The 25,701-nt window shown below is 36.1% G+C and overlaps 1 protein-coding gene across 3 annotated transcripts in view; it reads right to left on the bottom strand.

Annotated features, from left to right (window-relative positions):
* Window positions 1-7,315: 7,315 nt before the first annotated feature.
* Window positions 7,316-25,701, bottom strand: part of LOC148952570 (uncharacterized) — an 81,493-nt gene continuing 63,107 nt past the window's right edge. For all 3 annotated transcript variants that reach the window (XM_089089021.1, XM_089089023.1, XM_089089022.1), the window contains exons 13-16: window positions 20,703-20,792; window positions 15,328-15,529; window positions 12,073-12,173; window positions 7,316-7,518 (exon numbers count right to left, since the gene is read on the bottom strand). In XM_089089021.1, coding sequence (XP_088945147.1) covers window positions 7,492-7,518; window positions 12,073-12,173; window positions 15,328-15,529; window positions 20,703-20,792 — 420 coding nt within the window. In that variant the 3' untranslated portion in view covers window positions 7,316-7,491. The remainder of the gene's footprint in view (window positions 7,519-12,072; window positions 12,174-15,327; window positions 15,530-20,702; window positions 20,793-25,701) is intronic.

Below are 25,701 nucleotides of genomic sequence, written 5' to 3'. Positions count from 1 at the left end.
GAAGGCGTTGTCGTGGAAACTTCAAAAGGGGTTTATTCGATTGGAAATTCAAAGGGCTAGTGCCCTTTTTAATAGTCAAAAGTGTTTGGAGGGCAACAACCCCCCCCCCCACGCCCATCATTTCCCCTAACACATCCAATCAAAATTTTTAAATATCCATTTTGTTCAGCGGAGTTGATTTTCAGATAGAAAATATGTTTTTGAGGAGGACACTCCTCCAGAGCCCTCAGGGCAAGGGTTTTAAGTTATGCCCTGGGGCATATAAGGTTTTTATAGAAGGCGTTGTCGTTGAAACTTCAAAACAGGCTCATTCAATTGGAAATTCAAAGGGCTAGTGCCCTTTTTAATAGTCGAAAGTGATTGGAGGGCAACTAGCCCCCCACGCCCATCATTCCTCCAAACACATCCAATAAAAAATTTGAGATAGCCATTTTCTTCAGCGTAGTTGATTTCTAGATGTAAAATATATTTCTCAGGAGGACACTCCCCCGCAACCCTCTGGGCAAAGGTTTCAAGTTATGCCCTGGGGCCATATAAGGTTTTTATAGAAGGCGTTGTCGTGGAAACTTCAAAACAGGCTCATTCGATTGGAAATTCAAAGGTCTAGTGCCCTTTTTAATAGTCGAAAGTGATTGGAGGGCATATAGCCCCCCCTCCCCCACGCCCCTCCATACCCCCAACAAATACAATAAAAAATTTTATATATCCAATTTATTCAACGTATTTGAAAGTTTTGGAAATTAGGTCTTTAAGGATGACAACCCCTCCCCCCAAAGCCCTCAGGGCAAGGGTTGTAAGTTGTGCCCTGGGGCATATAAAGTTTTTATTGAAAGTGTTGTCATAAAAAATTCAAAAGGGCTCATTCAATTGGAAATTGAAAGGGCTAGTGCCTTTTTTTAATAGTTGAAAGTGATTGGATAGCAACTAACGCCCCTCTCATGCCCACCGTTTTCCCAAACACATCGAATTAAAATTTTGAGATATCCATTTTGTTCAACGTAGTTGAAAGTTCTGGAAATTGTGTCTTTTAGGATGATAACCCTCTCAGTGCAAGGGTTGTAAGTTGTGCCCTTGGGCATATAAAGTTGTTATTGAAAGCGTTGTCGTAGAAACATCAAAAGGGTTCATTCAATTGGAAACTGAAAAGGCTAGTGCCTTTTTTAATAGTTGAAAGTGATTGGATAGCGACTAACGCTCCTGTCACGCCCACCATTTTCCAAAAACACATCCATTAATAATTTTGAGATATCAATTTTGTTCAACGTAGTTGAACGTTTTTGAACTTAGGCCTTTTAAAATGATAACCCCCTCAGAGCCCTCAGTGCAAGAGTTGTAAGTTATGCCCTGTGGGCATATAAGGTTTATATAGAAAGTTGTTGTAAAAATCATAGGCAGCGCGATCGCACTGCCTAAGTAAAGAACGGGGACACTCGAGAACGAGACAAGAAACGGGGACTAAGTAAAGAGGAGGACACTCCCCCACAACCCTAAGGGCAAGGGTTTTAAGTTATGCCCTGGGGGATATAAGAACGATGTTGGCACAATGTATTATTTATTAATTTTCTCCTTTAGAGCAGGGCACCTCGTATCGAAGAAGTTGTCGTAGAAACTTCAAAAAGCGCTCATTTAATTGGAAATTGGAGTGGCTTGTGCCCTTTTTCATAGTCGAAAGTGATTGGAAGGCGACTAACACCCCTTCCATGCCCACCATTTCCCTAAACACATCCAATCAAAATTTTGAGACAGCCATTTTGTTCAGCGTAGTTGATTTCCAGATAGAAATTATGTTCTTTAGGACAGTCCCCCACAACCCTTAGGGCAAGGGTTGTAAGTTATGCCCTGGGTCATATAAGGTTTTTTATAGAAGGCGTTGTCGTAGAAACTTTAAAAAAGGCTCATTCGATTGGAAATTCAAAGGGCTAGTGCCCTTTTTAATAGTCGAAAGTGATTAGAGGGCAACTAACCCGCCTCTCACGCCCACCTTTTCCCCAAACACATCTAATCAAAACTTTGAGATAGCCATTTTATTCAACGTAGTTTTAAGTTCTGGAAATTAGGTCTTTGAGGATGAGAACCCCCCCACAGCTCTCAGGGCAAGGCTTGTAAGTTATGCCCTGGGGGCGTATAAAGTTTGAAATAGAAAGCTTTGCATCTTCGCAGTGGCTCATTGAAATGGAAATTCAATTGGCAATTGCCTTTTTCAATTGCCGATAGTGATTGGATAATGACTAACGCCCCTCTTCCGCCCGCTCATATCCCGTATACATCTAAACAATGTTCTGAAATAGACGTTTTCTTCCACTGAGTTCAAAGCTTATTAAATTATACTCTTGAGTAGGACCCTCTCCCAACAGTCGTCAGGTCAAGGGTTATAAAATGTATTACGGTAATTACTTGGCTAATAAAAAAAAAAAAAAAAAAAAAAAAAAAAAAAAAACTGTCTTCCTACTTTAGTAACTGAAATAAATGAACACTTGAACAAGGTCTAGACCTTACTCATCCATCCAGTCCCCTAGGACAAAACAGTATATCCAATCCGATAATCCGAAAATCAAGTCCAAAATAGAGCAAAATCAACACCAATAAGTATAAGTCATTGTCCCAAAACCAAGCTATAGCACCTTAAATCTACAACAATTTGATATTCCCCAGGTGATCACCACATATCAGGGCTCATCAGAAGAAAACTCATTGCCTAAAATGGGTTTCGGCGCTTAAATTTCATTACCCAGGCAAAATGAGCGCGCCATGCCATAATATGGCATACCCCTATGTAGTGACACCTATGGAATAACTATAAACAAAATCCAAAATACCCCAAAAATATACCCCAAAAAAAATTAATTTGAGCTTCCTTAACCAACCTTCATTTAACACTGAAAGCCAAACCTTCAGCCAATTTAACTCCAAATATTTACATAACATTAACCATCCCCCGGAACCTTTTCACTTTCACTCAAATTCTAAGAATTAAATTCCAAATATCATACGTTATTCTTTACCTGCATGTGTTGCAACCAACCCTAAACTCCAAAAATATACTGGGAAGAGAATACATATTTCTCCGACAGGTTACCGCAAAATATCATTTAAGATATCTGGATAACTTTTATTATACTTATGTAAAAGTTGATTGTACTGAAAACAAAGCTTTTTAAATTGCCAAGCAAGTTTATTGGCGGAAAAACCTCTTACGATTAGCTTATTGCTAAGTATTTGACTTCTACTTTTAAAATAAATGCAATTAGTACAAATTCTTGCATATCTAAATAGTTGGGGAAAATATGATGAATATGTTATATTCGAACGTATATTACTTTTAGGAAATGGGAAATTAACTATTTCAAAATTAAAATCATCTGTTTTATTATATATTTTAAAAAATAGTGGATTATTAGGTGCAACATTAATATCTAAATCTAGAAAATGGTCATAATTGCCATTCCCATTTCTAGATTCCAGCTTTAACTCTGGTGAATATACTTTATTTGAAATCTCTAAAAAATCTGAACAATTTATCACCAGAAGGTCATCTAAATATCTTTTATTATTTGAAAGCAAATATTTTATGTTACTTTGATTCTCTTTTATCCATCATATAATCGTATTCTAAATAGCTTAAAAACAGGTCCGCTATAACTGGACTGGCATTACCCCCCATAGGAATTCCAACACTTTGATTATATAGATTACCATTAAATTTTATAAAAGTATTAAATAGAACAAATTCTAGTAGATCATAAATCATATCTAAGCTATAACATCTTGAACTAGTGGTACTGTTAAAATAATTGGTGCATCTCGCCTTCTTCAAGAGCTGGTTAAGAAGGGACATTATGCTGTGCGGACACTGGTGGCGATGCGCCGCCTAGGTTTTCCAGTGTATCAGCTGAAAACAGCGTACCTCACTTTTATTCGACCCATCCTTGAATATGCGTGTCCCGTCTGGGGCCCACAAGTTCATCACATAGATTACTTAAGTGATGATTTGGGGGGGATCCAGAAACGAGCTGTAAAGATCATTCTTTGCGACAAATATGTAGATTATAGCTCCGCTCTGAAGTCACTTGAAATACCAAGCCTTCGCGATCGCCGTTTTCAGCTGATGATTCGTTTTGGCCAGTTTTTATTGTCTAGTCCTGTACATAGGACAATATTACCACCTAAAATGCCTGTCCGCGCAAATACCAGAAGCAAAAGCAAACTTATGCCCGTCTCGTGCCGCACAAACAGACTTAGTAACTCCTTTGTTCCTTTTTTTACAAGTGCTTTTAATAAAATTTAGAGAAGTGTTTTCATGTAAAAAATTTTTCATGTAAAAAACAGCGCCTTTTAGTGCATTTTTTTTAATGTGTCTATGACAGATGTTTTTCATTAAAATGATTCTATGATTCTATTCTATTATTATACGCACCAATTTTAAAAAAAGGCAAATTAGCCAAAAGAAAAGCTTTCTTAATAATCTTTTTTAAATTTATAAATACTAAATTAATTGGTAAATTTGTATATAATGTAGTGAAATCAAACGAGTCCACTCTTTTGGCTGAAACTAAAGCCCCCAATAAATCAAAGAAAGTAAACAGATTTTTTTGCGAATGGTATCAAGTTTTCGATTTCAGGTCAACTAGAGGAGGTATGAAACTAAATTAAACAGTACTTTTTGTGTCCAGATTTTTAAAAGGGTGGGCAGAACTATAAGTCTTAAAAGCAGGCAGAACTATAAAGTCTTAAAAAACGAAAAGATTTAAAGTATTATTTTCTTTTTCCCTGAAAAGACTTCGTCAATACAAAACAAACAGAAATTAATTAAAAAAAACTTTTTCCACAAAATAAGTTTTTCAAGAAAAGTAAAGAACTCCATTAAAAAAAAAATGAGCAAAAATAAAATCAAATAATCTACCAAGCGTGAAACTACCACAAATCAGCATCGATAAATAAATGAAACCCAAAACGAACAGTAATTACAATAAAGAACCAAGTCAAACTCAAAACGAGCAGAAATTAACATAAGTTGGGCGCAAAACCCATATGCCTTCCCAAAGCCAAAACAAAATTTGCACTTTACTGAAAAAATACAAATGTATGTGCATTGTCAGTTTAATATACATATACTGATATTTAGTAATCAAAATTTTAATATTATTTGATTTATTAAAGTTATAAAAGTAAAAACTTTTATATTTTTTTCAGTAAAGTAGAATTATGTTCTGGCCTTGGGAAGGCATAGGGGTTTTGAGCCCTACTCATGTTAATTTCTACTCGTTTTGAGTTTGACTCGGTTATTTATTGTAATTTCTGTTAGTTTTGGGTTTCATTTAATTATCCATGCTAATTTGTGGTAGTTTCATGTTATCTATATTACTTGATTTGAGTTTAGCTCTATTTGGGTTTAATGGAGTTCTTTACTTTTCTTTGAAAAACTTATTTTGTGGAAAAAGGTTTTTTTTAATTAATTAAAATAAATATCGTAAATATCAAAAAACTTTTGATCTGCTGCTGAAATAAATATCTGTAGGATCTTATAAGTGAAGGTCAAGCTAACCCAAGATAGACCACATTTTCGTCCTGTCCCACTATAAACCAAGCTCCTGTCCCACTTTGGAAAAGTGGGTGAGTCATCAGTGGTCCATAATTTTTTTTCTAAAAAGGAATTGAAGCTAATACAGCAACAACATGATAAAAATCACTGTTATGAATGTAGACATAACCTGTCAAAAAAAAAAGATCTCCAGCTCCAAAATTTGCGAATAGTCCAAGGTAAAAAAAAACGTCCCATTATGGACCGCTACAACAAATGAGAACGCATTGGAGCCTTAGGCCAACACAAACCGAAGTCTTGTCAGTTTCTTAGTTTGTTTACTAAAAGGATCGCCACTCTTCGAGTTAGAAGGTCTTGAGAAAGGCAGGTATGAATTGTATTCCCAGAGGACGTGAGGTGCCTTTTTTAACATAAGTAAATATCGATATACATTGTAGGTACATATCGATATACATTAGTATATATACACTCATATATTCAAGATTTTGCTTTATATTATTTAACCATTGGATTACATTTACCCGCTTATGTAGGCTACCTGACAGAAAACGACAAGTTCGGCAGTTTGAGGTTGTGAGTGTTCGTTTGTTAATAAAGAATCATTCATTCAAGTCAGATGCAGAAGAGGTTTTGTCTTTTTTAGAAATTAACCTATTCATCCGGAAAATAGCCAATGTATTTCTTGCATCACTTTCCTAAGTCTAATTAATCTACATAATTTTAATGTATCAATGAGTTTAACCCAGTTGTAAAGCAATAGAGTGAAGAACAATTAGAGGATCCAGCCCATTGCGCGGCAGTTACAATAAAACCCATTTTCCGAAGAACAAAAAGAATGAACAGGTTTTGAGGATAATACACCGTGTAATTTCGATGACGTGAGTCTTAATCTATGATGTCAACAAAATAACAAAAAAAGACCGTATTCATGAAGGGGGGGGGGGGGGGGGGGGTACAGGGTTTGCCCGCCCCCCCCCCCGCACCGAAATTTCTGCCTTACTTGTAAAAACGTAACAAAAATGTATATAAACAAATTTTTGATGTTTTTTTTCTGTACCAATCTGTAAAAATCCTCGAGTTCATAAGCAAAATTCCTGACACTCTTAAGGGACAACACTCAGTGACAGCAGTTAGGAAAACTTAATTATTGGTCAAGGGTAACATGACCAAAGTAGCTATGAATACGGAGGTCAAACACTTAAAGTTCACCGTAGTTCTACTAGGTTAATGCAAGCTTACAATATACAGTGAAAGTATTCCGATTTTTTTTAATTAAATACGGGGTTTATTATAAAAAAAACACGATACAAAACACTTAACATTCCTCAATTAGTTCGCATGTTTGAAGTTGTTGGAACGGGGGTCATTGGCGTGACTCTGTAAACTCAGCCCGAGTCAACCTAGCTCTACATAAGTACCTGGAGAAATCAGGGGAAGATAAGCAGGAAAGGTGTGTGAAAGTACAGGATAGCTGCCCCTCCCATAGCAATTCCTGGCTGAAGGGCCACGAAACGGAGATTAGCACCGCCGGTTTTGACCTTAAGGGTCCAGTGCCGTCATACTTACTTTACACACCCCTGCAACATAGGAATAAAATTTAAAAAGAGAAGAAAAGTAAGACAAAACAATTCTGCATTTGCGCGGGTTCCTGGTCGCAACCCTTCCTAACAACTAAGGTTAAATGTCTAATATGAAGTCTTAGTATCCAAAAAAATAAATGAATTCTTCCTTAAACTTTGAGACCCTGCACAAGGAAGGCAAAGAAATGAAGAGATATACAGTTTAACCTTTTTTAATAGAGACAAAATGGGGAGTAACATTTTAAATACGAAAAAATCACATACTTATAAACACAAAAAGAGAAGAAAAGCTGCGATTTAAGCAGCAATTGTAATAATTGCCACCATCAAATTAAGCGTTAAATTTGATTAAGCAGCTTCACCTAAATACACCTAGTCTTCCATCTGCTCTTCATCATCCTGAAAAATAATCAATAAATCAACAGAAATTGCTCAATGTTTTTCAAAATTTTACAAAAAGGCTTTGTATAAGTTGCCCTTTCGTCACTGTTGACAGGTGAGTAGTCACAAATTGATCACAGCTTGGAAAATGTTTTACTTTCGATGCTTTACAACTGTTGACAGCTTACTGGGAAGTTTTTCGAGAAAACTATAAATATACAAGGCCGGCGAATAGCGAAAATCAAAAGCCCAAAATCAATAATAGCATGAAAATAACAATCTTTTCACATAATACTTTTTGTTTTCCAAATTTTCCAAATTAGCACCCACAATTTTGGTATAAAAGGAGTGAGCAAAACAACAGTTGGTAGAGGAGAGTTAATCCATTTACTATAGTGAAGTATTATCCGAATTTCTTTTTTACAAATTTTTTCAATTAAAATAGTCACAAAAATAAGTTTTAGAGAAGTAATTTTGAGCCTTTCTTTTGACCAACAGCGTAGTTTACAATTACGAATAAAAATGAGATACTTATTTTACTCTGGTACATTAACGAAAGTAGTTGTAAAAGCTGAAATTTTTTTGGTCTTTTGTAAGGGTACATGTAGGATTGAATCTAAAGTGGCTTTTCATGATTTTGACCCTGGTGAAGAGCTTTGCCACGGTTCTACTTGTCTATTCTCTGTATTTTGCTTTCTTAAGGAAATAGATTTTTTTTTTTTTTTTTTTTTTTTTTTTTATCTTTCTGACAGCCTGACTCAAACTGACTACTGGCTCAAAAAGTGAATTTTACAAACACAAAATTTGTTGTTAATTTTTAATAATAAAATTTTTAATAAAATAAAAATTTAATAAATAATAAAATTAAATTTAATAAAATTTTTCTTAAACGGAAGAGAATAAACACTTACGTTTTTTTAGTGGTAAAAAAAAGGTAAAGGATGCGGCACTAGACCCTTAAGGTCCAAACCGGCGGTGCTGATCTCCGTTTCGTGGCCCTTCAGCCAGGAAATGCAATGGGGGGCTGGGGGCCAGCCAACCTATGCTTTCGCAAACCCTTCCTGTTTTACCTTCCCCAGATTTCTCCAGGTACCCATTTAGAGCTGGGTTGACTCTGGCCAAGCTTACAGGGTCACACCACTGACCCGCGTCCCAAACCAAGAAACTGACCACACCAGGGATCGAACCCGAATTCTCGAATTTTTTAGTGACTGTAATACGACTCAAAAGAGGGACAATTGAATAAGAAAAAAAATGAGGAGTTTTCCAAAAGAGTAACAATCCGCCTATATAACCAATGGCTATCCGTAGCAAAATAGGAGAAATACCAAACAAAATCCCATAAACACAACTCACAATCCAAAACTCCTAATTAGAAATTAAATTGGGATTAAAAGCTTACACGGATCACTTGACCAGAAATAGTATTTACTGCATTAATATAGACAAATATATGACCGATGGGCAGTGTGATCTTTGTATAAAGATGCACTTGGATTCAGGACAGGAGTCAATTTCCCTTGGAATCGATTTCTTATTTTCTTGTACTATGTTCTTATAGTGTGGGGTGTAATCAAAATGGGTCTATGGACTGAAGATCCCTCCCCCAGAGATCGTGCTGCAAAAATGTCGTAAATGGCACAGAAAAACAGTTTTTTATTGTTTAAAAAAACAGTTGTTGTGAGAAAGTCAAACTTTAGCGTAAAGAGGGAAGCGTTGAGGAGGGGACAGCCCCTTTCATATACGGAATAATTTCTGTTTGTTTTAAGTTTTAACGTCGGTCCTTACTTTCAGTTAAAAAAAAAACTTGTTTTTTTTTATTTAATTTTTGAACGTTTTTGAATAAATGCAGTTTTTGATTTTGGCTCACCGTACATGAATAATCAACACCAAATTTGCATATTAATATTACTTTTATTTGGTTAAATGGCTTTCTCGAACGTTGTTTAATTTTTTTTGCGAACGTTTTTATTAGTAATAAATATACGTAACTTACGAATTAACTTACGTAAAGAATTTCTATATTCATACATTTTTAATACGTATATTAGGGGGTTCGCCCCCTAGTCAATACCTCGCTCTTTACGCTAAAGTTCAAATTTCGTCCAATTCTTTAAAAATGAACCCTTAATCACAAAAGCCGTTAATTAGAATAAATATACGTAATATTTTCTGTTCATTTTGAGTTTTGGTGTTGCTCCTTACTTTCAGTTGAAAAACTTGTTTTTTTTTATATAATTTCTGATCTTTTTTTCAAATAATGCTGGGAAATCCGGCGCCCCCTTCATAGCAATGTCCCTTCCTAATGAAAACTTCCTCCTACATAACCCCCGACCCATCCCCCCCACTACCAGAAAAAATCCCCCTGAAAACGTCTATATACTTCCAAATAACCAATACTATATGTTAACATTGGGTAAAGTTCATAACTTTCAGCCCTCCCCCGGGGACTTTGGGGGATTAAGTCATCCTAAAAGACATAGCTATAATATTTTCGACCATGCTGAACAAAATGGCTATCTCAAAATTTTGATCTGTTGATTTTGGGAAAAAATGAGCGTGTGAGGGGGCCTAGTTGCCCTCCACTTTTTTTGTTCACTTAAACAGAGCACTAAAACTTTTAACTTCCGTTCAAATGAGCCCTCCCATGATATTCTAGGACCCCTAGGTCGATACGATCACACCTGGGGGAAAAAAACAAAAAAAAAAAAAAAAAAAAAAAAAAAAAAAATACGTATCTGTGTTCTGGCAAAAAATTCAAAATTTTCCATTTTTCCAGATAGAAGCTTAAAACCTTTACAGTAGGGTTCTCTGATACGCTGAATCTGATGGTGTGATTTTCATTAAGGTTCTATATTTTTTAGGGGTTCTTTCCCCCTTTTTTGGAAAATCAGTCAAATTTTCTCAGGCACTTAACTTTTGATAGGTAGGGCTAAACTTGATGAAACTTATATATTTGAAATCAACATTAAAATCTGATTCTTTTGATATATCTATTGGTATCAAAATTCCGTATTTTAGAGTTTCAGTTACTATTGACCCGGGTCGCTCCTTACTTACAGTTCGTTACCACGAACTGTTTGATCTATTGAATGACACTTAGCAAGGATACTCGTAACAATCATTTAAAACCTTTTTTACAGCTTTTATTTAATTCATTTCTAATACTCTTGTGAGCCGTGAACAAGGAGAAGACCTCAGGGCCCATTCCCCCCTCCTATAATCCATTTTTTATTTCTTGGCACATCTTATTCAAATTATCGAATAATTTTTTTCTTTTTTTTTGTCTCCCCTCCCCCTAAACAATCTTAAGTACGTGGTTTTTGCGAGCAAAGGATATTTGTAACAAGATGTGAGAGCTCGTATCTTAAAGTTAACAAAAAATTATCAGCAACCCTAGTGCTCAGGGTAGGTATTTTTCCAGCATCGTCAAAGATTTTTATTTCGCTAACAAATTTTCTATGGAATATATATATATATATATATATATATATATATATATATATATATATATATATATATATATATATATATATATTAAAAGGCAAAAATTTTAAGTATTATTTAATAATGCATAAAGAATTCAGTAGCTGAACAGATTGCTTCAAAGGCCCTATTGCTACCCGTTTTTTATCAATGCCAAAGATTAATGTGAGATGATTAAATTCGATGTCTGGCAACTGTGAACAATAATATTCCGTAATTTCACAATCATATTTCGTTTATTACAAATAATCCGTGCTTGCGTGATGTAAACGCCATCTATTTCATTAGGGTTCGAGTTTTTTTTTTTTTTTTTTAAATTAATTCGCTCAGTTTTTCTCAGTTGGTTCGACACCATTTTTTAGAAGTCTGATTTCCAGCATAAATACTACATATTTGCATTTCTTAGTCGTTAGTTCACAGTCCTAGCTGAGCTTGCCTAAAGTTATGATGTTAGGACTCTTTTATTGTTGGTTTCCTCATTTTTATCATGAGCTGAAATTTGTCTTTACTCCAATTCTTTGGTTTTCTGACGACGGCTATTAGATATATAGCCGAAATATTCAATAAGTTTTCTTCCACAATCCACTGTCTTTAAAATTTCTTCCTTACATTGTCTTCTTAGGTTGGTATTGTTACAGCTAAATTATTATTAGTTTTTGTAATTAAGTTATAAATTATTATATGAATTATTTAAATAAACGTTATAAATACAGTTTATAACCGTAAAACGTATACGTTAAGTATATAAATAACAGATAGTACAAAATAACATAAATACAGTAATAATATGAAAACAGTATTTACCATATATAATGTATGATGTAAATCAACATTTAGTACCTGCATAAATAAAATACAAGAATAAATTATTAATTAAATAATAATAATCTCAATTAAAAAACTAATCTCATCTTCCGTAGATGTTGCTCTGTTAGAAAAACTGTTGAATTGCTTGAGAATGCAATTAAAATTGCCAATCAAGAACAAAATTGTCTTGATAGGCGGAAATTGCTTCTGTGGAACTTCTTGTAAACTTACGGTTAATTGTAATAAAAATAAATATAATAAATTAAAAAGTGAGCTTACATCAAAACCAAAACAATTATCCCTTTCCTTGGCCAAGTCCACGGCTAATGACATCGGAATTCGTTCAGTTCGAGACGTACCCGCTAACATGGAATCAAATTCTAGAAGAAAAAGCAGAAAAGGTGTGAGTCACTTGCTAAAATGGCGAGTAAAATGTCATAATTGTTGCACACAAGGATGGAAATATGAATTAAACCTGCGTACCTAGGATATTAGGTAGAGGGATACAGTTCAACAAAACCTTGAATATGGGGGAGAGGGATCTAATCCCTAATACCTGTTCTTAGAATGCAGCACTTTCTAGTTAAAAAATATAAATAAGTAACTTCCAAGAATTTTTAATGGATGGTCTTCTCCCGACCCTCTATTAGAAACAGATGTACAATTAATCGCATTTTAGCCAAAAACTATCTCCCAGAAAGTGGTTTAGTTCTTATTAATTTAAGAAATTTACCCACACTTTCGCCTTAACGTTATTATCAGATTAAGAACGTTGCTGTAGAATCCCATGAAAGACTTTTTTTGTAAATATTATTTTTACTCAATACTAAAACGACAGTAGAGAACAAAAAAAGGAGAAAGCGGCTACTAGAATTCCTCCAAATTATCCATTGGTTTTTACTCTCCTTTCCATCTCTAGAACATACTCTTCCTAGCACAGTTTCGGTGCACCTACACAGAGCCGTTTCTAGGGTTGGTGGTGCCTGGGGCAAAAGTAACACCAGAGCCCCCGTCCAACTCACAAATAAGCAAGAAAGCCGAATCAAAGTGGGCAATTCCCCAGCCAAGGCGACCCCCCTCCCTCAGGCTAAAGAACCCAGGACAACTCCCCCGGTTACCCCCCGTCCCCTAGGAACGACTCTGCACCTACATTAGACAGTCTCATCTTTAGATTCAAAAAAAGGAAAAGTTACATTCAAACCGTCAGAAACTATCGACACATTGACAGGATTAAAGCGAGGAGAAGAGGGGGGCGGCCTGAATTGCATGTCAAAGGAAACTCAGAGAGAATACATGTAATGCTAGCTTCAATTCAACCTTGATACACTTCGTACGATTGAGGGCTGTTAAGACCCATACGACCGTGTATATAGTGCACTTTTTCTGTTTTAAATCTGTTCACTAATATTGTTTTTGATATAACCAGTCTTATTCTGTTTTTGAGTCCAAAAAATTTGCTTCTTTATACAGAAAAACTGCAAAGCTGAATTTTGAGATCTCTCCTCTTTTTTTTTGTCACCAATCTAATCCATTTTTTTTCCTGAAATTCCTAATTCTTTTTTTTTCAATGAAATCAGAGATATAAATGCAGAAACTACTCAACACACTAAATTAAAATAGAATTCACAGGAAGCATAATCGCAAGGGACAAAGGGAAGGAGGGGCAGGTCTAGGCCTATAACCCCTGAAATTTTTTTTCTCCCTCAATTTTGTAAGATTCTGTATTCATGTACATTTTTCTGTTATTTAAAAAAAAAAAAATTTTTTTTGGAGAAATTGCCAGATAATGAATGGGGTTGCAGACATGTTGAAATATGCAAGGGAACTGTCGAGGGGATTAGATACAGTCCAGTCATTGAATCTTACATTTCTCCTTCAAACCTCCACAAGTCTACACCCCTCTTCGTCCTTCTAGGCATCCAGTAGTCAATCCCTCATGCTGAGTTTCCGTACGTCCTTGCTTCTTCCTGGAAGAAGAGTCGAAGCCCTGCAAGCAAGACTCTCAGTATTTGGTTTCCCTTTCCTCCTTGAGTATAAAGCTGCGACTTCTTAATAGCAACGTTTTGTCCGTGCTATTGTATGCCAGTGAGTGCTGGAAACTAGACGTTGGGACAGAGAAAAGACTCACAGCTTTCGAAAATATGTGCTTGAGACGCGTGCTGAATATCGGCTGGCGTCAAAGAGACAGCAACATTCAGGTCCGCAGAAGAACTGGCCAGCCGCTTATTACTGAAGTGATTAAGAAGAAGAGATGGAGCTATCTTGGCCACGTCCTTCGGATGGAGGACTCAAGAATCCCGAACCCAGTTCAACAATGGCAGCCGCGTGGGCGTCGACAGAGGGGAAGACCGAGAAACACGCTCAGACGCAAACTCATGCTGAGTTTCCGTACGTCCTTGCTTCTTCGTGGAAGAGCAGTCGAAGCCCTGCAAGGAGGACTCTCAGTATTTGGTTTCCCTTTCCTCCTTGAGTATAAAGCTGCGACTTCTTAATAGCAACGTTTTGTCCGTGCTATTGTATGCCAGTGAGTGCTGGTAACTAGATGTTGGGACAGAGAAAAGACTCACAGCTTTCAAAAATATGTGCTTGAGACGCGTGCTAAATATCGGTTGGCGTCAAAGAGACAGCAACATTCAGGTCCGCAGAAGAACTGGCCAGCCACTTATTACTGAAGTGATTAAGAAGAAGAGATGGAGCTATCTTGGCCACGTCCTTCGGATGGAGGACTCAAGAATCCCGAACCAAGTTCAACAATGGCAGCCGCGTGGGCGTCAACAGAGGGAAAGACCGAGAAACACACTCAGACGCACGCATGGTCGTGATCTACGTAGTGCTCACACATCACTACAACCCTAGTAGGAGGATATACTTGTCGCAGTTCCAATACGTAACGTCTCCTGAGGCTTTGTTGATGCCCTATGCACCCCAGATGGCTCAGGAGGACCTAAGGAGTACTAAGTAACTAAGTTCCTCCTTGAGTACCACGATTTAAACTCTACAGCATTAGACTTCTGTACTATTTTAACACTGGATAAAAGATGAAAGAATTTTCCGTAATAAATAATGCTTATACAGCAGAGTGGCGAATAAAGTTTTTATGTTGACCAATCCTAAGTCAGATTATACCGGTGAGAGTAATAAATGACTACCTTACATTATTATTTGAAATGTAAAAACAAGGCGGGATCTTAGCTTAATTTTCATCAACCAATTATTTTTCTTTCCTTTTCAGTAGCTTCAGGCATACTCAAAATGACCTTTAGACACCCAATTCTCGGTTACAACTGATCTAAATTAATAGGGAAAAGATTTCTAATAGCCTACCCACAGCTCCAAAGTAATATATGGATTTATCTCGCGTTAATCTTCAATCCAGAAGTAAAAAAGGGATTAAACTCACAGTTAATATATAATTACACACGCTAGTGAAAACTTAATTCTCAGGCGATCTTTATGTCGTTTTTTTTTTGTATCCAGAGAAGTACGGCGTTAGTAATTTAACTATAAAAAAAAAAGAAAAAAATATAATCATACCAGTAATTCCAGACAATGCAGTGTCCTCTGGGTTAACCTCTGTCTCTTCTAAGGTCTCATCCAAGGCAGTTACTTCTGATTGGGAATCAATAGCTGAACTCGACATATAACTTTCTCGTTTAATAGCAAAACTGCACTCTTTTTCAGCTTCATATTCTTCTATTAATTCTTCTTCTTCTTCATCCTCTTCTTCTTCACCTTCCTATTATAAATTACAAACATTTTAAGGAATTTCAACGAGAGTCTAATTTTCTGATATAATCTTTAGATTAGGAGTGTCAATATGTCCGATTAATTGTGCCAAAGCTGCATCATAGTTACACCTATTGACAAACCAAGCCATAGTACCGTTACTTGCTCTACAGTCACTTGTTAATCATTAAAAAAAAAAAAAAAAAAAAAAAAAAAAAAAAAAAAAAAAAAAAAAAAAAAACGCTTGTTTCGCCCTTTGGCAGGGGTTGTCCATGTTTTCTATATGTTCGCATGTTTTCCTTCCTTCCTACGTTTCAATGTCCTTTTTGATTATATATTTATGTGTTTATGCTGAAGTCATTCTCCAGTTCTCACGAAAGTATATACCCTATGTTTTTTCTTATTTTTATGCCTGGGTCAGACAGGCTCTTCGGCTCACATCGTATACACAGTACTTACAACAATCAAGTGTCCAACCGTCCATATAGTACCATACAGGCAAACATATACTAAACAAACTGATCTGTTTCTGTGGATGCTTGAATTATACAGGCTTATCTTAGTTTTGACAAGATTTTTTCAGAAAACAAGTTTCAGATGGGGGAGGCAAACTGGGGTCAGGGGGAAGGTGCTCCCCTGACCTATAGCAAATTACATCCCTGATGTCAAAGCGATTCTCATTCAAATTATGAAATCAATCAATTCCAGATCCAGGGGGGGGGGGGGTACTAATTATGACCCCCTGAAACTTGAAATTGGCTAAGACTAAGAATTGAACTATGTGACAATCGCCACATATTTTACAATTATATAAGGACGGATTATAATGCAATGATTATATCATAAGGGGAAGGAGGGGCTCAAATGAACTTTCCTTTATAAAGGTCCTTGTATATTTTGCTCACATTAAAAACAGTTATAGTCCTTCAAAATTATTTTCTCTTTCTGTTAAACAATCTCTTGTAACTGGCTAGGGAAAAAGAAGGATTAAATCAAGTATTTATGAACTTTTTTTTTAGGTCAAGGTCAATTAATGTCGCCGATTACTTAATCCATACGTGTGAACGAAACTTTGAATATTTATTGTGAAGAAAAGAATAAAAGTAGACCCCGAAGCTGCGCAGAAAAGTCGGCGGCGCGCCGCCGAAAAGACGGTGGCGCGCCGCCGAGCTTGAATCAGCGCGCTGACGCCGCCGCTGATGAATCAGTATCGGCGGCGGCGTCAGTAATACGCCGCCGGTTTTTTTGTTTTTTTCTCTCTTTTTTGGCTATAGATATCGACCTCCGGGCTTCAACCGTCATCCCGGCTAATCTGTTTCTTAAAGACAAATACAGTCATCTTGGGTTCGCGATGTACATCGGTTCGTAGGAAGGAGAAGAAGAAATTTTTCTTGAAACAAAAATTCTACCTTCCACTTTAAATTTCTGTTCATTTTTCTTTCTGATTTTTCGGATGAAAAGAGGTAGGTAAAAGAGCAATAGGCAATTCAGGATATTATCACAGGCAGCGCAATCGAGATGCCTAAGTAAAGAACAATGTTGGCACAATGTATTGTTCTTTTTTCCATACCAGGGCAATTCGTATCAAAGGAGTTGTCATAGAAACTTCGAAAAGGGCTCATTCGATTGGAAATTGGAATCGTTAGTGCCCCTTTTAATAGTCGAAAATGATTGAACGCAGCTAAAACCCCTTCCACGTCCACCATTTCCCCAAACACATCCAATCAAAATTTTAAGATAGCCATTTTGTTCAGAGTAACTGACTTCCAGAGAGAAAATATGTTTTTTGAGGAGGTTACTCCCCCACAACCATTAGGGCAAGCGTTTTGTAGTTATGCCCTGGGGGTATATAAGAACGATGTTGGCACAATGTATTATTTTTTTTCCTTTAGACCAGGGCACTTCATATCAAAAAAGTTGTCGAAGAAACTTCGAAAAGGGCTCATTCAATTAGAGATTAGAGTGGCTTGTGCCCTTTTTAATAGTCGAAAATGATTGGAAGGCAACTAACACCCCTTCCACCCCCACCATTTCCCGAAACACATTCAATCAACATTTTGAGATAGCCATTTTGTTTAACGTAGTTGAAAGTTCTGTAAATTAGTTCTGACAGGATGACAACCACCCTCACAACCCTTAGGGTGAGGGTTGTAATTTTTGCCCTGGGGCATATACGGTGTTTATAGAAGGCGTTGTCGTAGAAACTCAAAAAGTGATCATTCGATTGGAAATCGAAAAGCCTAGTGCCCTTTTTAATAATCGAAAGTGATTGGAAGGCTTGACATTTTTATAATAGAGATAGATGTGGGTATAATGAATCATTTTGTTGTTGTTGTTTAGACCAGGGCACTTCGTATCGAAGGATTTGTCGTAGGAACTTCGAAAAGGGCTCATTCGATTGACAACACAAAGGGCTGATGCCTTTTTTAATAATCAAAAGGGATTGGAGGAAAAACAATCCCCTACCCACGCCCCCTCTACCAATTGCCGTTATGTTTAAAAAATAAATGTTGCCTTAAGATTAAATCAAAATGCACCGTGTTGATGCTAATTCCCACTAAGACACCTCAGCAGTATCCCAAGAACGACTGAGGGTGTTATGTTCAAATTTTCGGGGCTTCTTCTGCTCTTAAAATGTGACCAAATCAAAATAGCGCAAGTGTATCCAAGCAATCATAGAAAGTAAACAAATTTTTTTGCGAATGTTCTCAACTTTTCCATTTCAGGTTCACTAGAGAATGTATGAAACTAAATTAAACACTACTATTTGTGTCCATATTTTTAAAGGGGTCTATATTGTTAAATTTTGCTGAATTTTTTTTTCCAGCATACAAGTAGCAGACCAAACTATAAATTCTTAAAAAAAAACGAAAAGATTTAAAGTATTATTTTCTTTTTCCCTGAAAAGACAATGTCAATATAAAACGAACAGAAATTAATTAAAAAAAACTGTGTCCACAAAATAAGTTTTTCAAAGAAAAGTAAAGAACTCCATTAAACAAAAAATGAGCAAAATTAAAATCAAATAATCTACCAAGCGTGAAAATACCACAAATCATCATCTATAAATAAATGAAACCCAAAACGAACAGAAATTACAATAAATAACCGAGTCAAACTCAAAACTAGCAGAAATTAACATAAGTTGGGCTCAAAACCCCTATGCCTTCCCAAGGTCAGAACATAATTTGCACTTTACTGAAAAAAATACAAATGAATATGCATTGTCAGTTTAATATACGAGTACATATACTGATATTTAGTAATCAAAATGTTAATATTATTTGATTTATTAAAGTTATAAAAGTAAAAACATTTATATTTTTTCAGTAAAGTGCAAATTATGTTCTGGCCTTGGGAAGGCATAGGGGTTTTGAGCCCAACTTATGTTAATTTCTGCTCGTTTTGAGTTTGGCTCAGTTATTTATTGTAATTTCTGTTCGTTTTGGGTTTCATTTATTTATCGATGCTGATTTGTGGTAGTTTCCCGCTTGGTAAATTATCTAGAGCTAGTATAGAGATATATCTATAGAAATGAATTACAGTTTTTTGCACAGTTAGCAGAGCACACTGAAGTTGAAGTAGCCTTAAAAATTGACTTGAAACGTTATAACTTGATCACTTCTTTCAGAAAAGAATTTTGGAGGGTTATTCCGTGTTGATAAGAAAAGAGGGTAAAGATGCAGTTTAGCTCCTCTTGTAGTGTAGGGCGCAGGAGCCCTATGGTAAAGGTGTAGGTTTGTTCTCCCTTATGAAAACTTATTTCAGCAGATACAAAGAGGAAGCCCATTTGCGGAATTCTGTGGGACCCCAAGGTCCAATGCTAGAATCAGATCCGCGAGTGGCAGTTTACGCTCGTCAAGTTCTGGCTGTACCGGCCACAAGTGCCCCAGCTAAACGGCTTTTTAGCAGGACAGGACTGATAGTGACTGCAAAAAGATCAATGGCTCCAGGCAGAGTGAACAAACTCACTTTTGTTACATAAATTGTAACTGAAGTGATGTAACCGCTGATTTAAAATTGTTGGTGTTGTTAAGCCATGGTATCTGACTTGTATAAACTTTTTTTTATGTTGTTATTTGTTTTGTTTTTTTCACTTCCTTTTCGTATGTATTTGATGAACAGGAGATGTTTGAACTTCAAACTTTGAGAGTTATACACACATTAGACCAAATCATTAACAAGAAGGAAATGACTAAACACGGGATTTATAGGAACAATGCAATGTTAAACATAAACACAACATAGGTTTCCCTGGGTCTAGTGGCTAAAAATGAGAATTCTACTTGGTCTGATCGACGGTGAACATAAACACTTTCCGCACGGCCCAACAAATTCCTGTTTTGTCATATTGTTCTTGTATGTTTTTAGCCAACCATTTAAATTTCCTTACTAACATCGAGGTTGAACGTGCTTGGTGATGTGTAATTTTAATTATTATTTTTAATCAGAAAAATCGGCCCGCTGTGGCGCGCCGCCGGTCTAAAATCGGCGGCGCGCCACAGGCGCGCCGCCGCCGATACTAAATCACACATTCGCCGCCGTCATGTCGGCGTGGCGCGGCTTCGGGGACTAAATAAAAGTTTAAGTTGCCTAATTCATACTTAGATTATCAAAGCATAGCATAAATATTATACAGCACGCAAAATTCCCACCTTCTCCATTAAAGATTTTTGGGACCGATGAGTCTCGCACATTTCTTTATGATTCCGCCTTCGCGCGTGCGCAATGACAAATTTTTATGCTGTGATGCCAAGTAGCAACTGAAGCCATTTCTGTGACGCAAAGGGAAACTTCCCTCTAAGCGGGCTGCGATGTGTCCCATTTCTGAACAAAATTTTTCCATACAGTATAATATTTTTGATGTGATAGCTAAGCCAACCGAACCTAATATACAGACAATCCGTACTATTCGGCAAACAATGTTTTTTTTTAACAGGTAGCCATTTAAAAAAATGATCAAGACAAGGAAGAAAATTGAAAAGACTAGAGCTTGAAAAACATGAGAAATAGCAAGGGCTCTAAGACCAAATATAAAAGAAAATTAAAGCTGATACACAAATGAAATATTAAAGTACAAATAGATATTAAAGAAAACAGAAATGAAAATTAGAAAGAAGAATGACAAAATAATGGAATGGCAAAATTCAGAAGATGATAAGGAAGGAAAGAATAAAACTTACTTGGAGCTCAATAACTTCTAGAACAACATATTGTTGTCCATCCTGGCCTTCGACTGCCATTAATTGATCAACCTCTTCAGGTACTTCTACCTACAAAATATAGTATACATTAACTTTCGTATTTATTAGTTAGTTCTCTTGTTTCTTTATAATTATATTTTCTTTATTTCTATTTTGTTCCTTAGCAGCAGTATTACTGATTTGATTCAGGTGTTTATCCCAAGCCCAACGTGCTATGCCATCTGTATTTTTGATGTTTTCTGTTGTGTGCCCTCTGTTATTTGTCCATGTTTTGTCAATGAATATTTTCTATCTATCTAAACCAACTACCATGGAACCTCAAACTGGGATAGACACCAATTTTTTTTACAAAGTGTCTAAACAATAATAGCATCTGCTTTTAAATAATGAAAAGGCAGAATGAGAAACTTGGGATCCAAATTATCTGTTATTGGGATGCAATGTTTATATATTTAATAGGGATACACCGGGATGTTACATTTGCATCGGAATATAACAAAACCTATCATATTTGTTACAATATGGAGAATTATTTCAATATATTAACTTGGGGAGTTGAAACTTTGAACAGGATTTCAATACAATGTGAGATCCGTAAGCATTGTAAGATCGCAAAAACCAGGTTGTCCCCGAATGGGGCGGGAGGATTTCTTATGGAAAAATTTAAGGGAAATGGAACGTCTTGGGATGGTGCAAAGAAGAAAGCTTTAAATAGATTGGGATGCAGGGAGGAGGCTGCGTAGCTGTGTTGGCCTCAGGTGGCTTGGTGCTGCAGTGAGTTGTTAGCAGTAGTAGTTGTAAGGGTATCTACTTTTAAGTAACTAAAGCCAGAATAAGATACTAAGAATCTAAATTGGTGTCTGTAACCTGACATAAGTAATTTAACGCTTTTAATAGGGTTCTAATGTAGCGTAGTACCCACAAGCGCTTCTACTTAAAAAAAAATATAGCAATAAAATATATTAAATAATATAGTAATAATAAAAATAATAAAAGAGAATAAGAACCTTTATATTAGAACCCAAATAAGAAATTATTGCACGCCTTCTTGAGCTGACGTGTAAAGGAAGTTCAAAGAAGTAATAGAGGGACCAACAATCTTTTATTATGACAAAACATTAAACAGTTCGTGGTAATATACTGTAAGTAAGGGGGCGACTCGACCCAATAATAACCAAAACTCTAAAAAGGTATTTAATTAGTTCATCAGAAGAATTGGCTTTTTACACTGGTTCCAAACATATAAAATTCACCGAGTTTAACGTTACGCATCAAAAGATACGGGCCTGAGAAAATTGAGCCGTCCTAGTCGAGTGGTTAGACTTGAAATCCTGAGGTCAGAGGTCAGGGGTTCGAGTCCTGGTGTCGCTGATTATTCAGTTTGGAACGGGGGTCAAAGGTGTGACCCTGTAAGCTCAGCCAGAATCGACCCAGCTCTAAATGGGTATCTGGGGGGGGGGGGGGGTGAACACGGGAAGCGTCGGATGATTTCCAATAATAAACTAATTGGCGCACATTTAATCTTGTATGTGAACCAAAATAACATCCAATTGACATTGAACTGTTCACATAATAAAATGATGTGTATATATCAAATGTATGTCTACATATATGCATTTACGTATTTGTATATTTGTATGCAGGCATTTAATCAGGAGATCGGTACCTTCGCAACGCAGACCATTGGTCAGCATGCGAAAAAGCTTTTAAAGTTTGAGTGAGAAAATATGCCCGATTTTTGAAACGGGAGGGGGGGGGCAAAAGAGTCAAGCGATCTTAACGAGGATCACGCCATCAGATTCAGAATATCAGAGAACCCGACTGTGGAGGTTCCAAGCTTCTATCGACAAAATTGTGAAATTTTGTATTTTCTTTTTGCTAGAAGACGAATGCCTATTTTTCTTTTTCTTTTTTTGAGGGGCGATCGTATTGAACCAATGGTTCTTGAAGATCGCAAACAACGATTTTGCCCCAAAAGAGACCAATAAGCCAGAGAAAAGTGATATTTTCTGTCATTTTGTGGCACCAAACTATGATTCAGCTATTATGCAGGAGGGGCGGTGGGTCATTGTGTAGACGGGGCTAGGGGGAGGATGCCTAAAAGACCGCATTTCGATAACCAAATAGTCTAACTGTCGAAAAAATTTCAGTATATGCCTTTATTATTGGTGCTAGCAAGGGTGGGGGGAGGTAATATTATCCCTCAGACTACGACAATTTGTCTGTGTAGCTTAAAATATTACATTCATATATCTAACGGCACAGCGGTGGAAAAGGTGAGGCAGGACAATATAAACCTCACTTCTTGGGGGGAGGGGGGAGGCGCTACCAGGAGCTTTGTTTTTAACGATTTGAAATGGTAATATTTCTCTTTTCCTATTTACATACAATGTTTCAATGTACTTAAAACGCGTGTATAAAAGGCATTTAAATGTCAGAGAACCTATTATAGAGATGACGACAGTTTCAGCAGTGTAGAAGATCAAAAGTCATAAGGAATTTCCATCCATATGAACAATAGTATCCCTTTCCATCCACCCGAAATTCTGTAGAGACAATATTACTAAGAGCTTATTCAACAAAACTACTGTTCATCAAAAATTTTGACTAAATACTCGAATTCTGTCCAAAACTTTAATTATAATCCAACATCTTAATTATTAAGCAGAATAACTTAAAAAACAGAGGATTACCAATCAGTTTACAATTACTGATACATACAATTTAGCAGTAATCTATCAAACATGGATTTTATAGGGCCTATAGCTCATATCATATCTTGGTTAGGCCTGGACTTGATTTGAAAATCGGTAAGGAATTAAATTAAAAAAAAAAACAAGCTTTTTCAGCTATAATTAAGGAGAAACGTTGAAACTTAAAATGAACAGAATTTAATCCGTATATGAGGAATACTGCCCCTTCTTCAATTCCGCTCTTTACGCTCAATCCCGCAGAATTTTTGTTCCAATTCTTTAAGAACGACTGCTGAAACAAGAGAGCCGTTGAATTATAATAAAGATGCTTTCTTAAACCCTAAAAAACCTTAGCGTAACTAGTCAGAGATAAAAGAGGAGTGGGAACCCCCCTCACAAACGGAATAATTCCTGTTCGTTTTAAGCCTCAATGTAGCTCCTTACTTAAAGTAGAAAACTTTTTTTTGTTTAATCTTAGTATAGGATAGGTCCTACAAGCACATCTGCTTTTAAACGTAAACAGAAAATGGAATTCAAACTGTTTTATGTACGTCTTCACACAATATTGAAAGCATGTTCAATATGGTATTAAGGGGACTTTACAATTTTTGATCATAAAAAAAAACCTTGATATACGTTAGGACCTGCAAGCATATCTGCCTTAAAGTGTTACAAAAAAAAAAGAAAAAGAAAGGAAATTTCAACTCTTGACACAACGTTGAAAGACAAGTTTATTTTTATTATAACAAAATATTTTGATATAGCATTTGATATAGCATAGGACCTGCAAGGGTATCTGCTATGAAGTGGAAAAACAAAATGGAATTCAAACTATATTACGTCCCTCTTGACACAACGTTGAAAGTTAGTTCAAAGTGGTAACCCGGGGGCTTGGTCAAATGTAGTGTAGGCTCTACAAAGCTATCTTCTACTGGAAGATCAAAAGCAGAATAGGAAGCTTGGTATCCAAATTCTTGTTAACACGGGGAATTCATAATTATTTATGATGAAAAGTGTAGGGAAAGTGTCAATGTAGTGAAGGATCAGAAGCAGATACCGTTTTAAGAGTATCTACTTCTGAATGATAAAAATGCAGAATTAGAGGATTGGTGTCCAAATTCTTGTACGTCCCTCTTAACGCAACGTTGAAAGAAAGTTCAACGTGGTAACATGTGGACATGTTTCTTTATCATGACAAAGCTTCTTAATCTAGGACAGGGCCTGGAGGCACATCTGTTTTCAAGTGTATTTATATATAAAAAGAAACAAAATTCGAACTATTTGAATGATCAGAAAGTTAGTTCAGCTTCGTAACACGAGGAGTTTACAACTAATTATTATGCAAAGTGTCAGTGTAGTGTAAGATCTACAAGAGTATCTACTTTTGAATGATCAAAAACAGAATAGGAAGCTTATTGTCCAAATTCTTGTGTATCCCTCTTGGCACAACGTTGAAAGGAAGTTCAAAGTGGTAACACGGGGACTTAATATTCAATTATGAAGGAAAATTTTAATGTAGTGTAGAATCCACAAGGGTATCTGCTTCTGAATGAAAAAAAAAAAAAAAAAAGAATAGGAAGCTTGGTATCTAAATTATTGTATTTCCCTCTTGACACAACGTTGAAAGGTGGTTCAACGTGGTAACACGGGGACTTACAATTTTGAGTATGAAAAAAAATTGATAAAAAAAAATGGAATCCAAACTATTTTATCCCCATCTGGACACAACAGACAGAAGGTACAAAGTGGCAATACAGGGAGTTAATACTTAATTATGATGGAAAAGGTCAATGTAGTGTAGGATCCACAAGGGTATCTGCTTCTGAATGACAAGAACCAGAATAGGAAGCTTGGTATCCAAATTATTGCATGTCCCTCTTGACACAACGTTGAAATTTAGTTCAACGTGGTAACACAGGGACTTACAATTTTGAGTACAAAAAAAAAACTTGATAAAAAGAATGGAATTCAAACTATTTTATCTCCATCTGTACACAACAGACAGAAGGTACAAAGTGACAATACAGGGAGTTAATACTTAATTATGATGGAAAAGGTCAATGTAGTGTAGGATCCACAAGGGCATCTGCTTCTGAATGAAAAGAACCAGAATAGGAAGCTTTATATCCAAATTAGTGTATGTCCCTCTTGAAACAACGTTAAAATTTAGTTCAACGTGGTAACACGGGGACTTACACCAAACTGAAGGTACAAAGTGGCAATACAGGGAGTTAAAACTTAATTATGATGGAAAAGGTCAATGTAGTGTAGTATCCACAAGGGTA

This window comes from Artemia sp. Qi Xiang Cuo, chromosome 5 (assembly GCF_049724085.1).
Source record: "Artemia sp. Qi Xiang Cuo chromosome 5, ASM4972408v1, whole genome shotgun sequence".
NCBI classification, from domain to species: Eukaryota; Metazoa; Arthropoda; class Branchiopoda; order Anostraca; family Artemiidae; genus Artemia; species Artemia sp. Qi Xiang Cuo.
The sequence above is the reverse complement of the archived record's forward strand: the minus strand, read 5'-3'. Positions and strand labels throughout refer to the sequence as shown.